This window comes from Canis lupus, chromosome 17 (genome assembly GCF_011100685.1).
Source record: "Canis lupus familiaris isolate Mischka breed German Shepherd chromosome 17, alternate assembly UU_Cfam_GSD_1.0, whole genome shotgun sequence".
Lineage (NCBI taxonomy): Eukaryota > Metazoa > Chordata > Mammalia > Carnivora > Canidae > Canis > Canis lupus.
In genome coordinates this window covers 62,133,628-62,151,209 of record NC_049238.1, presented here as the reverse complement: position 1 = coordinate 62,151,209, position 17,582 = coordinate 62,133,628, and the positions used below count along the sequence as shown (strand labels likewise).

Genomic DNA, 17,582 nt, shown 5'->3' with positions numbered 1-17,582 from the left:
TCTGGAGTCCCGGGATGGAATCCCACATCGTGCTCCCTGCATGGGGCCTGCTTCTCTTTCTGCCTCTCTCTGTGTCTCTCACGAATAAATAAATACAATCTTAAAAAAAAAAAAAAAGTTCCTGGTTTGTCTCACCCGCACTATGGGAATCAAGGGAAAGAACTTCTGCTCTTCTTAGAGTCAAATATGCCCTGGGGAGGGATCAGTGGCACTTGATGGGATACAACCTCAAAGGGAAGCTAAAATCTAGTGACCAATTATTGATTCTCATTCCATTGCTAAAGGAAGGCCAATTTCTCATACTCTTAGACTTGAAGCTTCTTGAGGACAGTGGCTGCATCCTATACATTTTAGTGTTTTCCTGTCTACCCAGCACTATGATTTGTATATAGAAGTTGCTCAAAAGCAACTACTGATTGATTGTTGACAACATAAACTCTATAATTTAATCTTTGCTTTGTACTTGGTGCTCATCAGAAAATTACATCAAGGTGTGGTGCATTCTCAGTACAAAGCAGCACATTAACCCTGTACTCCACCCAATCCAGAAACACAGGGAAGATGCTTGGGCTCAATTTTGACATCATATCCTTTCTGTAACTAATTCCCAATCAATAATAAAGATGAAATGATTATTGTATTATCTTTTTAGTTAAAAATATGTTTAAAAAAACTGTTAGACATAAATAGTCCAAAATTCACAACATCTTTGACATTTGAAGGGATTTTAGAGATCATGTTAGGATCGCTCATTCTTGCAGGAAAAGTCTCCTGTGCAGTAACCCAGTTGATGCCTGAACATGTCTACAGACAAGATGAGAACTCACAACCTACAAGATAGTTTCATTCATTTTTTGAAAAGACTTTATTTATTGGACAGAGAGAGAGAGAGCACAAGCAAGGGGAACAGCAGAGGGAGAGGGAGAAGCAGCTCCCTGCTGAGCAGGGAACTTGAACTAGGGCTCTATCCCAGGACCCTGATATCATGACCTGAGCCAAAGGCAGCTGCTTAACTGACTGAGCCACCCAGGTGCCCCAGTTACATTCATTTGGAAAATTTTAATTTCTTAGAAAATTTTTGTACTACATTTTTTATATTAATGTAATTTTTCTCATCACTGTAATAGTTGTATTCACTGTAGAAAATTATAAATCAAAACACCTCATAACTCTTATCCACAGATAATCATATTTCTTCAGAACTTTATCTATGCAAGCTTTTTTTCCTTTTAACAAAATTGTATTCAGGCTGTGAATGTTATTTTTTCATCAGAACTTTTCACCTATTATATTACAGCATCTTTTCATGACAATACGCATTCATCCATGGTATGCTTTTCATGCCAGAACAGCTTCCATTGTATGGATAATCCACCAATTATTTAACCAACTCCTATTGCTGGACAGTGTCTTGCCTATGATTTGTTACTATAATTAGATAGGCTGTAATGCACATCATTTATTCATTCAACAAATATTTATTAGGCACTTTAATTCTATCCAGCATTATACTAGGTGCTGAGGATTTCAAATGAGGAACAAAGTTTCTAATCCTCAATGTTAACCTCTGAAGGGGAAGAGGGACATCAGGAATAAATAGACCATATGCAAAGATAAACTCAAAATGGATGAAAGATCTAAATATGAGACAAGATTCCATCAAAATCCTAGAGGAGAACACAGGCAACACCCTTTTTGAACTCAGCCACAGTAACTTCTTGCAAGATACATCCACGAAGGCAAAAGAAACAAAAGCAAAAATGAACTATGGGACATCATCAAGATAAGACGCTTTTGCACAGCAAAGGATACAGTCAACAAAACTCAAAGACAACCTACGGAATGGGAGAAGGTATTTGCAAATGACATATCAGATAAAGGGCTAGTTTCCAAGATCTATAAAGAACTTATTAAACTCAACACCAAAGAAACAAACAATCCAATCATGAAATGGGCAAAAGACATGAATAGAAATCTCACAGAGGAAGACATAGACATGGCCAACATGCACATGAGAAAATGCTCTGCATCACTTGCCATCAGGGAAATACAAATCAAAACCACAATGAGATACCACCTCACACCAGTGAGAATGGGGAACATTAACAAGGCAGGAAACCACAAATGTTGGAGAGGATGCGGAGAAAAGGGAACCCTCTTGCACTGTTGGTGGGAATGTGAACTGGTGCAGGCCACTCTGGAAAACTGTGTGGAGGTTCCTCAAAGAGTTAAAAATAGACCTACCCTACGACCCAGCAATTGCACTGCTGGGGATTTACCCCAAAGATACAGATGCAATGAAATGCCGGGACACCTGCACCCCGATGTTTCTAGCAGCAATGTCCACAGTAGCCAAACTGTGGAAGGAGCCTCGGTGTCCATCGAAAGATGAATGGATAAAGAAGATGTGGTGTATGTATCCAATGGAATATTCCTCAGCCATTAGAAATGACAAATACCCACCATTTTCTTCAACGTGGATGGAATTGGAGGGTATTATGCTGAGTGAAATGAGTCAATCGGAGAAGGACAAACATTACATGTTCTCATTCATTTGGGGAATATAAATAATAGTGAAAGGGAATATAAGGGAAGGGAGAAGAAGTGTGTGGGAAATAAATATCAGAAAGGGAGATAGAACATGAAAGACTCCTAACTCTGGGAAACAAACTAGGGGTGGTGGAAGGGGAGGAGGGCGGGGGGTGGGGGTGAATGGGTGACAGGCACTGAGTGGGGCACTTGACGGGATGAGCACTGGATGTTATTCTGTATGTTGGCAAATTGAACACCAATAAAAAATAAATTTATTATTAAAAAAAAGTCCAGTCCAACCCCTCCAAAAAAGGAATAAATAGACCACAAATAAGATAATCACAAATAGTGATAATTATAATGAAGACAGCAAAACAAGGTGATGAGATAGACAGTGGCAGGATTGAATCTATATACTTTAGGCAAGAAAGATACAGTGTCACATGGCTGTAGGATAAACATTAGGTGAATGTGTAGAAGTGGAATTGCTGCATTTTGTACCAAGCTATCTTCCCATCAAGGTGTAGAGGGCCTGCTTCTTCGCACTCTTACCAGTGCAGGCTCCCTGTCCTGAGCTTTACTCCTCCTCTTTGGCCCTTATGCTGCCCTCTGGATCAGCTCAGGGCCAGTTATCATAGCAATAATTCCCCTCACGTGCATAGAACTTGACACTTTACAAAGAAACTTCACATACTAAATTATGTGTATTGATTATGTTTTGTTTTTATAGTCTTTATTTATGGAAAATTTCAAGTCTGTACAAAAAGAGATAGAATAGGATAATGAGCTCTTAATTACCCAATCAACATTTTGCTAATATTGTTTCATCTATTGCCTTGCTCCCTCCCTTGCACAAACTTTTTTTCCAGACTATTTTATTTTATTGTTTATTATTATTTTTAAATATTTATTGATGAAAGAGGGGAGGGGCAGAGGGAGATAGAGAATTCTGAAGCAGACTCTCTGCTGAGCATGGAGCCTGATGAGAGTCTCAATCCAAGGACCTGGAGATCATGACTCAAGCTGAACTCAAGAGCCCAACAGACTGAGCCACCTAGGTGCCCCGTTCCTGGACTATTTTAACACGTTGTTTTTTTTTTTTTTTAAGATTTTATTTGGGGCTTCTAGGTGGCTCAGGTCATGATCCCAGGGTCCTAGAGTCCAGCCCTGAGTCTGACTTCCTGCTCAGCAGGAGCCTGCTTCTCCCTCTAACCCCCTGCATGTGTTCTCTGCCACTGGTGCTCTCTCTCTCTCTCTTTCTCTCTCTCTCTCAAATAAATTAATAAATACCTTTAAAAAATAAAGATTTTATTTATTTATTTGAGAGAAAGAGAGAGGCAGAGTATGAGCATGAGCAAGGGTGGGAGACAGAGGGAGAGGAAGAAGTAGATTCCCCACTGAGCAGGGTACTTGATGTGGGTCTCCATCCCAGGACCCTGGACCATGATATGAGCCCAAGGCAGATGCTTAACTGACTGAGCCACCCAGGTGCCCTTCCTGCACTATTTTAAGGGAAAATTCAGACATGTTTTTTCCCACCCATAAATACTGATGTGTGTCTCTTGAACACATGAGGACATTTCTCTTTCTTATATAACTCCAGCCACTACTATTCCTAACAGAATTAACATTACTTCTTTAATATCACGTAACACCTAGTTCATGTTCATTTTTCCACAATTATCTAAAAAACGTGGCTTTGAAGTTGGGTTTTTGAATTAGGATACAAAAAATGTTCACACATTAGTTTGATATTGTTAAACTAAAGCTCAGCTGCCCATCCTTGAAAGGCCATTACTGAAGAGAATAGTTTTAATTGAAAAGAAATGTGAGCATTATTCAGGAGGCTGGCCACCTGGGAAGGAAGGTGGACTCTTGTCCAAAGGCCAACTCTGAGGTTTCTGCCTGGCCCAGGGGTTTTTAGAGGGGTTTAGGGCAGTTAATTAGCAAAGGGATTGCAGCAACCTGCAACATTTCTTGATGATGCCAACTACAGATGTTATGTCAGTGCAAGATAGTCTGGTTTCTGTTTTGTGACGTGCGGGACTCTGTTCTTTCTGCAAAGGAGGGCAAGGACTACAGATGCACAAAGGGAGGTCAGTAAAATCATTTGTGGGACCTAAAAAATTTTTTTTTCTAAAAAAAAAAAAATTGTTGGGCTAATCAGAAAGCCAAGGTGGCTTCAAACAGACTTGCTGGCCTCTGTGGACTGGGAAGTTTCTGGTCATTCACTCCTCAAGGCTAGTGGTCTGCAAATTTCAAAAAAGTAAATTAGTTCTGTTATAGACCAAAGGCTGTAGGCCAGCAAGTGAAGGAGTGTGTTATCTAGGAACAAGTTAACTCTTAAAACCAGCTGGAGTGCTGTAACAGTATGTCTGTTAGATTTCTTCTGATCTACAGACGTTCCTTCCTCTTTCACATCATTTACTTTTTAAAGAAATAGATTATTCATCTTAAAGAATTTCTCATATTTTGATTTCAGCTGATTGCATCTCTCTGGTGTCATTTAACTTCTTTTGGCATTTTTATACTCATTAGTATTTCTTCTCAACTGGTGATTAGATCAAGAAGCTTGAATTCATGTTCACGTGTGTGGGGCAGACATATTCCAGGGCAATGTTATGTGCTTCTTACCACACCATACACGAGACACATGCTATCTGAACATTCTATTTTAGTGATGTTAAGATTGATCTGGCAGGTTGGGTGGTCTTGGCACCACTCACACTTTCATTTTAAAGTTCCTCGTAAACTTTTCTCCTAGTGCCATCAGTACATAATGGTGATAGTTGCTGGAACTATTCTTTCTTTAGGAGTTAATAAATATTGATTTTTATATCATTTATTCTCCATTTATTAACTAATATTGTTTTTGTCAAAAACAACTTTCCTCATCAACTATGTGGCAACCTGAAATACAGTTTAGATATGAAGGACAGAGTAAATACTAAATTCTTTCTCTTGCCAGTTATCAGAATAATGGGTTGGTGGCTTGGCAATTTCCAAAGAAAATCGTTTTTAAAAAATGAGCATCATGAAGGACACATGGATTTCTCTAGTTCTTCATATGACTTGATCAATTGCAATAGATCAGTTACACAAAGAATAATTTTTTTCTCCAATTGTCCAATTTTGGAAGCTTCCTGTATCTTTTTGATACAACCCAGTAGCTTTCTTTATGATGCAGTAAGATATCCTGGGATCGTCTTGTGCATCATCAGTCTCAGAATAGCCTTGAGTATTTCTCCAAAAAGCCCACATTCTTTTAGTGGAAATGGTATTTAGAGACCCTAATATGGACACTGTGGATGAAGATGCTGCTAAGTTTTTATTGCTGCTAGGTCTTTTTAATGGACAATACTAGGGAATGCATTTTTTCAAGAAAAAAACCCCACAAATGAATAATATTTCAATTCAAATTAACATTTTAGGATATGTGCTTGTTCATATTATTCTTGCATCTTTTTCCTCTAGTGCTGAAAGTTTGGTTCTGCTTTGTTTTATCCTATTATATATCCTGTAGGAATCCTATGATAGTCTCCAAGTGATGATACCAATATTATTACTAGCGATGAGATCAATCAGCACTATGTGAAGTTTCTTTGAGCTTGGGATATAGATGAGTAGTCAAAATACTGTGTCTTAAAGTTACTTGAACTAATTGTTTTCTCAGTGTAGTTATGTACATGTCATGTACAGACACTGTAGGAGAGGGAGAAATTCCTTCTTTCCCCCTACGGTTCTTTCTAAAAATTATTTCATTTTTTATTGAAGTATAAGTAAATTAGTGTCAGGTGTACAATATAGGGATTAAACAATTCCATACATTGCTCAGTGCTCATCGTGATAGGTGCACTCTTAATGCACCAAGATTCTCCTAGGTAGTTTAGAAATAAAAATTGATATGAGGCAGACTAACAGGAGAAAAAAAACCTGAAAGTTTTATTATATACACATGGAAGCCCAATAAGGCAACTGAGACCCAAAGAAATGACCAAAGTGGGCAGTTTTGACACATTTTAGACAAAGAGACAATAAATCTGTGAGGAATTGAAAAGATAAAGAAAACAGTTATTTGGGATTTTAATTTGTAAGGAATTCTAAGTGGAATATAGGCTGAAGTAGCAGATTAGAAGAAAAGTAACAAGGTTTGTTTCCACAGCCTTTTTGGCTTTAAAGTTCCTATCTCTGGGGAGAAGCATGTATTTTTACTTCCCAGTACAGGGAGGGTACCTTTCGTATGGGAGATGTGTTTCCTGCTTTCAGGGAGTTAAAGGAGGGTCTGTGCGTCCCTGCACTGGCTGCTTCCCAAGTAGTTCCAGTTCAAAATAATCAGCATGCCGCTGTGGTGCAGCCTGTCCTGGGCCCCACAACACATTCGTTATTGTTTGCTTTCACTGTTTAGAGTTTTAAATTTAATACTTCCGTTTTTAATCATGTATTAAATATTTGCATTATTCTAAAGCCAAAACTATAAAGCAAGATATATTCAGCAAAGTCCAGCTTCTTCCTTGTCCCATCTCTCTCCTATATATAATCATTTTTATTAATTTTAGGTTTAGCCCACAGTCTCTTCAACTCTTATTTTTGACACTTTTATATAGGCAGGAAAGTGGTTATTATCATCATCATCTCCATTATAGAGGAAGCAGCATTGCTCGATTTAGACCGAGTGTCCTGGAATGGAATCTGAGCTCCTTCTCTGACCCCATACCCCCCTCTGCAGGCACCCCAAAGACTTTCATCAAGAAGACACAGCCATCTGGTCACCCTTGGGTAGCCATCCAAGTTAAACAAGCTTCTTGCCTCAGTGATTACCCCTCCGACTCTAGATTTACATAAAATAAGCATGCCACCTGTTTGTAGACCCCAGGTGGTGCTTGGTGTCTGGACTTAGAAAAACACATGCATGAATACGTGTGAATAAGCGTCTGTATATTTGTATGTGTGTATTAGGGAAACAAATTATCCCCCAAAGCTGTCATTTTCTGCTAACACCTACTATGGTGATGTGGAATATAGGTATGCAAAGTCATTATCCTGGGAGTCATCCTTTGGGCAAATGTGGGACCATTGTAGGAGAGGAAAGTAGTTTTGAAATGAATGAGGATGACAGTTCAGAAGACAACATATCAGAGCCAGGGAAGTCCCAGTTATAGTTTGAGTACATTTAACAGTAAAAACTCCCCCAAAAGTTCCTTGAGTTTAAAATGACTGTAGGATAGGCAAACTGTGGAAGGAGCCTCGGTGTCCATCGAAAGATGAATGGATAAAGAAGATGTGGTATATGTATATAATGGAATATTACTCAGCCATTAGAATTGAGAAATACCCACTATTTGCTTCGATGTGGAGGGACCTGGAGGGTATTATGCTGAGTGAAATAAGTCAATCGGAGAAGGACACGCATTATATGGTCTCATTCATTTGGGGAATATAAATAATAGTGAAAGGGAATAGAGGGGAAGGGAGAAGAAATGGGTAGGAAATATCAGAAAGGGAGACAGAACATGAAGACTCCTAACTCTGGGAAACGAACAAGGGGTGGTGGAAGAGGAGGTTGGTGGGGGGTTGGGGTGACTGGGTGACGGACACTGAGGGGGGCACTTGACAGGATGAGCACTGGGTGTTATTCTATATGTTGGCAAATTGAACACCAATAAAAAATAAATTTATATAAAAATAAATAAATAAGTGAAGTGACTGTGGGTTTGTTATTTCTTTTCTTTCTAATTCAATTTAATTTTAAATGGGATTGACAACTAGGAAGAAAAGAGGAACTATAACTTCCCTTACTGGGTGAGTGCACAAGTATGACGTGATAGTCCTATTGTGTTGTTTATCACCAAAGTTTTTCTCCTGCCTTCCCTCTGCCCCTTCACTCACTACAGACCTGGGGAGGCAGAGGGGCAGAGGCAGCCCAGGCTGGACAGGAGATGCCACCTTCTTTTAAGGTAAATTCTGAAAACCTAAGGAAGCCTCTCTCTTGCTTTGTTCTGCTCAGAAGACACTAAAAGGCAGAAGGTTTTTGTAGAAAGGAGCCTGACAAAGGTGCAAAGGTTCACCCACAGCTGAGGTGGCTTTCCCACATCCTTTCTCTGCTCAGAAAAGATCCAAGGAAGTATCCCTATAAAATTTGAGTTGGGTGGTTTGTTTGAAAGATTTTAAGAGCTGAGTGCTTTGCCGTCATAGGGAGTTCACATGTACACAATAGAATTAACAGGCTTGTGGGATGCCTGGGTGGCTTAGCGGTTAAGCATCTGCCTTTGGCTCAGGTCGTGATCCCGGGGTCCTGGGATCAAGTCCCGCATAGGGCTCCCTGTGAGGAGTCTGCTTCTGCCTCTGCCTGTGTCTCTGCCTCTCTGTGTGTGTCTCTCATGAATAAATAAATAAATAAAATCTTAAAAAAAAAAAAAAAGAATTAAGAGGTTTGCTTTTTTAAACAGCAACAAAAGAGATAACAATGTCAGTTGAGAGATGAGCAGCAGGGCTTGTGAGCTGGACCAGAAAGGTCACATTTGAGATTAGGGGCTGGGATAACCTTCATTTGTTCCAAGCAGTGTAGGCCAATCTAGGTGGAGCTTTTGGCTTTGCTGCTGGAGCGGTCCATTTCCCGGGGCCAGAGCAGGACCAGGGGAAACTTCATACAGGTGACAGTCCCCCTTCTCTTTCTTTCTGGTCAAGGGATTGTCCTTTCCCTTGCAGTGGTCAGTAGAGGCAGTCACTGTCTCGAGTGACCAAGGAAGAGCAGAGACATCTATTTCTTCATTGATGAAATGAAGGGGTGGACATTTAGCCCTACTTCTTCAAGGCCAGGCTGTATGAAGACCCCCCCTCCAATCCTAAAAGTCTATCCTGCCTACTTAATCTTCTTTAAAAAATAAAGTTAATTTTTAAATTGAGTAATGCACATTCACCAAAATTTGAAAAAAACGATGGAAGCATGAAAAGTATTGTTTGTGTGAATACAAAATCGACATCACTTGCATATGGAATATGCTGCTTTTTCACATTATACCATGAGAATTTGTTCATCTTTACAAGTGGTTTCCATGAGCAAGATTTCATCCATTTTATGCACAATATTTTAGTTAACTATTCTTTTATTTTTGGATACTGAAATAAGTTTTACTTTACTGCTTCTCTAAAGAATGACACACACGTTTAAAAAAGTTTTAGTTGATTTACCTGGGGGCATTTTCTTAGAAATAATTATTACTCTGTCAAATACAATGACTTTTTAAGCTTTTTGGACACACTGCTAAATTAGTCACTACCACTGCCGTGAGTATGTCCGTTCTTCACAACCTGGAACACCTAGATTCTGGTAATTACAAAAAGACAGGTGGAAAATATTTTTGTTGTTATTACAGCCGAAAATATTTTCATGTTTATTATCCATTTACAGATCTTTTGTGATTGCATTTGTCCTTTCTCAATTCTTCATAATTATGAAATAATGTTTTGTTCCTTAATATGTTAGGACTTAACTGTATTTGCACTATATGAAGGTTATGTAGCACTAATGATATGTAAAAATATTAATGTTGTTTATAGATACCATAAACATTTTTACTCTGTAATTTCCCTTTTAAAACTTTGTTGGGATAATTTTTGCCACTTGGAGCTGCAAATTGTGTGATCAGGTGAGGCAGCTCCCCACTGATGTGGACACAGTCTCTGGGGAGAGGCTGGGGAACACTAGCCACAGATCGCCACTAGCAATGCACTCAGGACCCAGGACAAACCTTGGCTTTGACTCCCCCCAAGGGGCTAGTGCAAGTCAGGATCGCCAATGGGGAAGAGAGCCAGCACACCAGAACACTTGCCATTTCCAACTCACAGCAGGAAAAGAATTCAGCTTCCACTGTTCCCTCTCTCCACCTCGTGCAATCGTCAACAAGCCCCGTCCAGTCTGCTGCCTAAATGCTTCCTAAATTCACTTGCATCCCTTCTTCTCTGCTCCCCGCTGCCTCCCTGGAGTCACAATCATTTCCTGCAGGTGCTCTCTCACTGTCATTTGTCCCCAACCATTCCCCATGGAAGCCACTTAATAAAACATAAAGAAAAACATAGATTATATTAGACGGGCCCTCTGCTTTAAAATACTCCATGGCATTTGGATTGAATTCCAAATTATTGTTCTTGGCCTTAAGGTCCTATGTGACTGGTGCCTTTTCTACCTTGTTTTCCTGTCTTGTCTTCCCCATGTTCTTGACCCCAGACCCCTTTCTATTCCTGGAACAGGCCAAATCCGTTTTCATTTTGTGACATCTCATTGGTAGTTTTTGAGGAGAGTCTTGCCTTGAGGTATTGAAAATATTATCTGCTCCAGGCCAATAGGAATGTACAAACAGAAAGGAGAGAGACAGATTCTGGGCATTTTCTGGCAAGACCTGAGGAGGGTATAGTAAGGCTCCTGACTCTGGAGATGAAGAGGAGGCAGTGGATGTGTGAGTCCCTCTGCGGCTGACCTGCTGGCTCTCTAGGGCTTGGGGTTGCCTGGATTTGAGGCATGGGGAACTCAAAAAAGGCTCTGGAATTTTAAGACCCATAACTGAGACTTGGTGTCAATAACAGGAATTGGGAACTCAGGAGGAATAGCTGGCGGTGGGAGAGGGGAGAACTGAACTCTATTTACTGACCAGTTGCGGATGTAATAATAATAATAGAAGCTACCATTTACTAAGCACTTTCTATGTGCTAGATACTGTGTTTTGATGCTTTTATCTCAATTACTTTTTGCAGCACTCATTGGGGGAGGAGGAGCTGAAAGTACTATCCCTTTAGGAATGAAGAAGTTATCCAAAGAAGTTAAATAATTTGGCCAGGCTCACAGTTAAAAAAAAAAAATAGTCAAATTGGGAATAAAATCTGGGTACTTGACCCTAAAGTTCTTACAAAGGTTCCTTACCTCCAACTGATTCTAAGCATTCTATACATTTGAAAGTCTCATGAAGACTTCAAGCTGAACATGTCTAAGATTGCACTTAGTGTCTGCCTGAACCAGGATCTCATCCCATATTCTTTATTTAGGGATGAAATGACACTGCAGTCATCCCAACATGGGCCTGAGGCCCAGGGGTCATGCTTGATCACTTCTTTTCCTAACATCTCAACCTCTGGTCAGGCGTGACGAAATCCTGCCATTTCTGTACCAAACTGCTCCACCACTGAGTTGTGTGCCAGACACCTTTCAAGCCTGTCCTCCCTTCTGGTCACTACCATATTTTGCCCTGAACCCTTGTCCTCTGCCTTTCTAGTCAATAAATATACACAGGAATTAGGAAGCAGTGAGGAGGTCAAAAAAGCCCTTTAATGACGAATTAAAGGAGCCATAGAATCTGAAGTCAAGAAGGCAACAAAAACCCTTTTAGTATAATAAAGTCAAAATTTGACTGCGGAGAGATGACACTCATGTATAGGGACAACAAAAGGGGGAAACACCCTGTAATCCTGGACCTGGAGACTTTCCATGTGAGGTAAGGCCATCCATCCTTCTCAGGTCTAGGCTCCAGCACTTTCCTGGACACGGGTAAGAGGTTATACCAGAAGGACCCAGAAAGCCCTGGCTCTGCTTCTTAGACTTCCTCAGACCTACTCTTTCTCCCTGACTTGCTCAGTGTTTGAATATGTGCCAAACACTTGCAATGTTGACAATTCCAGTAAAACGCAAGCTGTTTTCTAGGATCTTGCAGTCATGGTGAACAAATGTGGAACCATCTAAATAAAATGCAATATATTAAGTGCCATAATATTGCACAAGTCTCTGTGGTGCTCAGAGTGAAAGGGAGAGGAATGCACAGTGTCCTGTTACCTGCATGGGCTTGATGATGCCATTTTCCTGCAGGATCACAGGCTGGTAGGGGAGATAGGAGGGAGGGTACAACTTGAGCTTTCCCTGATAGGTGCTGGCTTCTTCTTTGCTCTGGGTTCACAGACTTCCCTGAGGTGAGGAGAATCTGCCTTCCTCTTCTTTTTTTATTTTTTAAAGATTTTATTTATTTATTGAGAGACACACACACACACACAGAGACAGAGACACAGGCAGAGGGAGAAGCAGGCTCCATGCAGGGAGCCCGACATGGGACTCGAACCCGGGTCTCCAGGATCAGGCCCCAGGCCGAAGGTGGCACCAAATCACTGAGCCACCCAGGCTGCCCCTTCCTCTTCTTTTTATTCCAAGTCAGGTTATGGTATCCTGTGCAGGCTGGGCTGGGTTCTGACATGTGGAGGAGGGAAGTACTGAACAGCCTGGTGTGGAGAGGACACCTCGAGTCAGAACAGATGGTGTGGGATTAAAAACCTCATTGCTTTGTAGGACTGATGGCCACCACTTGATGTATCCTAGCCAAACTTAATGTTTCCTCAGGCTGAGTGCATCCCTGAATTCGTCAAAACTATGTTGGTGTCTCCCAAACTCCAAGGATCTCAAATAAATAGGGACAAATCTTAATTTGAGGTCTTTTAGGTCTTGGAATATTAGTGTGTGTATGTGTTCACATGTGTACATGTGCAATGTGCGTGGCATGCATGCACATGTGTGTTATGTAGTATGTGCATATATGTTATACATGTGGTATATGTGCACGTGTGTTATGTATGTGGCATGTGTGCATATGCATTATGTGGAGTGTGCATATGTTTTATGTGTGGCATATGTGCATATATTTTATGTGGTGTTTGCATATGCATATGTGCTATGCATTTAGCATGCATGCATATATGTTATGCAGTGTGTTCATGTGTGTATATGTTATGCATGTGGCACACGCACACAAGCCTGTTATGTGTGCATATGTCATGCATGTAGCATGTACACACGTGTGTTATGCAGTATGTTCGTGCATACATGTATGTGGCATGTGTGTGTTACGTGTGGCATGTGTGGTGTCTCAACCATGACTTAACATTCTTTATACTTCCTGGCTGAATGCTAAGAATTTCTTGTGCTTCAGAGTGGCAAATGGCCTGTGCTGTGAACCCAGAGCCTGCTAGAGTGTGAATCCCACACCTACATCCATGTCCTCAAAAAAATCCTAGCTCAGCCAACTGAGCTGGGCTGTGTATTTCAGAGTAGATTTTACATTATTAACTCTATATTATGAAATATCTTTGGTACCTTTTCTTTTTAAAGAAATCTTTTTAAAGATTTTATTTATTTATTTATTTGAGAGAGTAAGAGAAAGAGAGAGCACAAGTGAGGGGAGGGGAACAGGGACAAGCAGACTCCCTGCTGAGCAGGGAGCCCCTTGTGGGCTTGATCCCCGACTCCAGGATTATGACTTGAGCCTAAGGCAGACACTTAACTGACTGAGCCATCCAGGTGCCCTTTTTTGGTACCATTTTATACCTAAAATCTGAGGAGTTGGTTTCCCATTACTTTTGAAAAGAAATTGATTTTTACTCCTTCATTTTCCAAGGGTATTTTCCACCCACAACTTAATTTTGTGAAAGCACATGGCACTGTGCCAGTTTGGCTTTAGCTCACGCTCTATTATTTTTTTCCTTATTTCTTCTTTTATTGTGATAAAATATGCATGACCAGGGATTCCCTGGGTGGCTCAGTGGTTTAACGCCTGCCTTTGGCCCAGGGTGTGATCCTGGAGTCCTGGGATCGAGTCCCACATCGGGCTCCCTGCATGGAGCCTGCTTCTCCCTCTGGCTCTCTCTCTCTCTCTCTCTCTCTGTGTGTGTCTCTCATTGATAAATAAATAAAATCTTTGAAAAAACATGCATGACCATAAAATGTTTCATTTTAACCATTTTTAGGTATACTATTCTCTGGCACTAAGTATATTCACTGTGTTCTGAACCATCTCCACTATTTATTTCCAGAACTCTTTGTCACCTCAAACAAAAAGGGGTATCCCTACTAGGCAATAGCCCCCCTTATCCTTTCCCTGAAACCCTGGATCACCTCTATTCTGCTTTCTGTCTCTGAGTTGGACTGTTCTAGGTACTTCATGTGAGTGAAATTATATATTTGTCTTTTTGTATTTGTTTTATTTAATTTAGCATAATGTTTTTAAGGTTTATCCATGTTGAAACATGGATGAGAATTTCATTACTTTTTAAGATCAAATAATATTCTGTTATATATCTATACTATGTTTTGTTTATCTATTCATCTGTTGATGGATATTTGGATTGATTTTACCTTTTGATAAGTGTGAATAGTGCTGTCATGAATAAGAGTACACAAGTATCTGAGTCCCTGCTCTCAGTGCTCTGGGGTACATATTTAGCAGTGGAATTCTATGATGTCTTACTGGTTTTTTAGTTTCATTTTAAGAAATATCCTGGCTTAGCTCTGGCTGATAATTTCTGCTTTTCTATTATTTCAACAATTTCTAGTCAATGGAAAATGTCTCTGAGTTTATATGTGAAATGGTGGTTTCCATAAGGGCTGAATGTGGGTCAGTTGACATTTGTACTTTCTTCTAACATCAGGGATGTTGTGTCTTCCTGCTCCAGATGAGATCCTGTAGCAGCTGCAACTTACATAGTTTGGAAGCTGGGTGGTATAGTTTTTAAAAAGCAGTATTAAAAACATTGAGTTGAGCCGATTAAAAGTAATTTAGATAGAATTCTATTTGTTGCTTTGAAGCAAATCAGGATGGGGTGGTGATTGAATTGATAGTCCTGCAGCCAGACTGCTGGGCAACCTTGGCAAGTCAGAAAAACCTATGACAATGATCCAAGGGTGGCTGGGAGGATTCATTGAGAGCTGTATGCCACACAGAACCATGCCCGACTCATAGTAAGTCTGAAGCTAATATTTGATCTTACACTTGTCTTCCTTTTAAAAACCAGCACCATCTCACTTTCACTTTTCCCTTCTCCCAGTTTTCTCACATCAGACCCTTATTTACAAAACATGAGCCTCATTTTTCCTCTGTGTCCACAGTCCTTTCAGATACAACTTTCATCATCATGTCTCCAGGTCTTTATTTATTTTTTTTTTAATTTTTTATTTATTTATGATAGTCACAGAGAGAGAGAGGCAGAGACACAGGCAGAGGGAGAAGCAGGCTCCATGCACCGGGAGCCCGACGTGGGATTCGATCCCGGGTCTCCAGGATCGTGCCCTGGGCCAAAGGCAGGCGCTAAACCGCTGCGCCACCCAGGGATCCCTCTCCAGGTCTTTATTGAAGAAATTGGGTTAATAGTCATCTCCGAGACCTTCCTTTCTTCCCCTGCTCTCTCAACAACTCCTATGATATTTTCTGGAGTCTTTATCTCCCTGTTTACACTCTTATAGCTACAGATCCTGGGATACCCTTTCATATCTGATGGTGATGGTCACATCCCTACAGAGTCTGGGCATGAGCCAGGCCATTTTCCACACTGCATTATGGGGAAGATAAGGCCTTCATGGGCATTGAGTCCAAACTAGCACCTCTCCTTGACCTGTCTTAATACTGTTTTCCTACAGGCTCCTTTGGAGGAACTGGAACTGCTACTTTTCTGGTCTAGACTTGGGGTGTGTTCCTTATACAAGGTAATGGTGGAGGGACAGTAGGGAGAAAGAGCCACAGAGAAGCCTGGGATGGAGCAAAGTAAAAGGGAGCCTAGTGGGAAAACCACCTAAGTGTTCATTGATGGATGAATGGATAAAGAAAATATGGGATATATATGTAATATATATTTGAAGAGAGTAAAAATGTATAAATTTCCAGTTATAAAATAAATAAGTCATGGAGATGTAATGTACAGCATGGTGACTACAGTTAATAATACTGAACTGCATATTTGAAAGCTGCTGAGAGGGTAAATTTTAAAATTTCACATCAGGGAAAAAAATGTGTCTATGTGTGGTTATGTCTGCTACCTAGACTTATGATGCTGATCATTTCACAATACATACATATATCAAGTCATCATGTTGTGCTTCTTAAACTAATACAATATTATGTGTCAGTTATATCTCAATAAAAAAGAAGATATTACAAGTTTTGGCAGACAGGAGGCAGGCCTTTGGCGGGCTCCTGAAGAATGGATAGGAAGAGCCTCCCAGAGAAGGTTTGCTGCTCCCTGAACATTGCAGCTGGCAAAGTGCGTGAAGATTCGGGTATCTGGAGGAACGCATGAGGCTGAGCTAGTCTTTGAGATGATACCTGCTTCCTCTAAGATCGCTTGTCTAAGCGTTGGGACACCAGGTCAGCAGCAGCCCACAGAGCCGAGGCCACACCTAGAACTCCCAGACTGCCACCCACTGCCACTGTCACAGGAGTCAGAGCTGTAGTGCCCACACTGGTGGGACCTGTGGTGGCTCAGGCAGCAGCTGCCACTGGATCTGTGGCCACAGCCACCTCCAGAGCCTGAAGCCCATCTGCCAGTACAGCCTGAAGTATAGCTGGAGGGGAGCACTGTGCTGGGCTCCTCAGGAGCACTTGGCTGGCACTGCTGCTGGCTCTGCTGGCAGGACATCATGGTGGGAGAGCAGGGAGCCTGGACAGAATAAAGAAAACAGTGCAAGAGCTCTAGGCCAGTGTATTCTCTGTGAACAGTTTTATGAAGACTCTGCTCTGAATACCAGCTGCTTCCCAAGCTCTGACATTGAGGAGGAAAATGAATGAAGTTAACTGATCTGGTAAGACATTTCCTTCACTTTGCCCTCCTTCCAAAAACAATGCTGACATCTTCTTCCTGGGCCACAAGTCTGTCTGTCTGCATAGAAACATGGAAGCAAATACACCCAATTAAGTGATGAACCCTGAGAATGTCTCTCTGCCTGAGCGCATCTTTCAGGATTAAGAATGGACAAGCAATCGGAGAAGGACAAACATTATATGGTCTCATTCATTTGGGGAATATAAATAATAGTGAAAGGGAATAGAGGGGAAGGGAGAAGAAATGAGTAGGAAATATAAGAAAGGCAGACAGAACATAAAGACTCCTAACTGAGAAACAAACTAGGGGTGGTGGAAGGGGAGGATGGCGGGGGGTGGGGGTGAATGGGTGACGGGCACTGAGGGGGGCACTTGACAGGATGAGCACTGGGTGTTATTCTGTATGTTGGAAAATTGAACACCAATAAAAAATGA

General features: G+C 41.0%; 1 protein-coding gene across 1 annotated transcript; it reads right to left on the bottom strand.

The window, feature by feature from the left end:
- Positions 1-16,695: 16,695 nt before the first annotated feature.
- Positions 16,696-16,965, bottom strand: LOC111090750 (late cornified envelope protein 3A-like). The gene has a single exon (XM_038560621.1). The coding sequence runs from the start codon at positions 16,963-16,965 to the stop codon at positions 16,696-16,698; it is 270 nt and encodes an 89-aa protein (XP_038416549.1).
- Between the last annotated feature and the right edge of the window lie 617 nt (positions 16,966-17,582).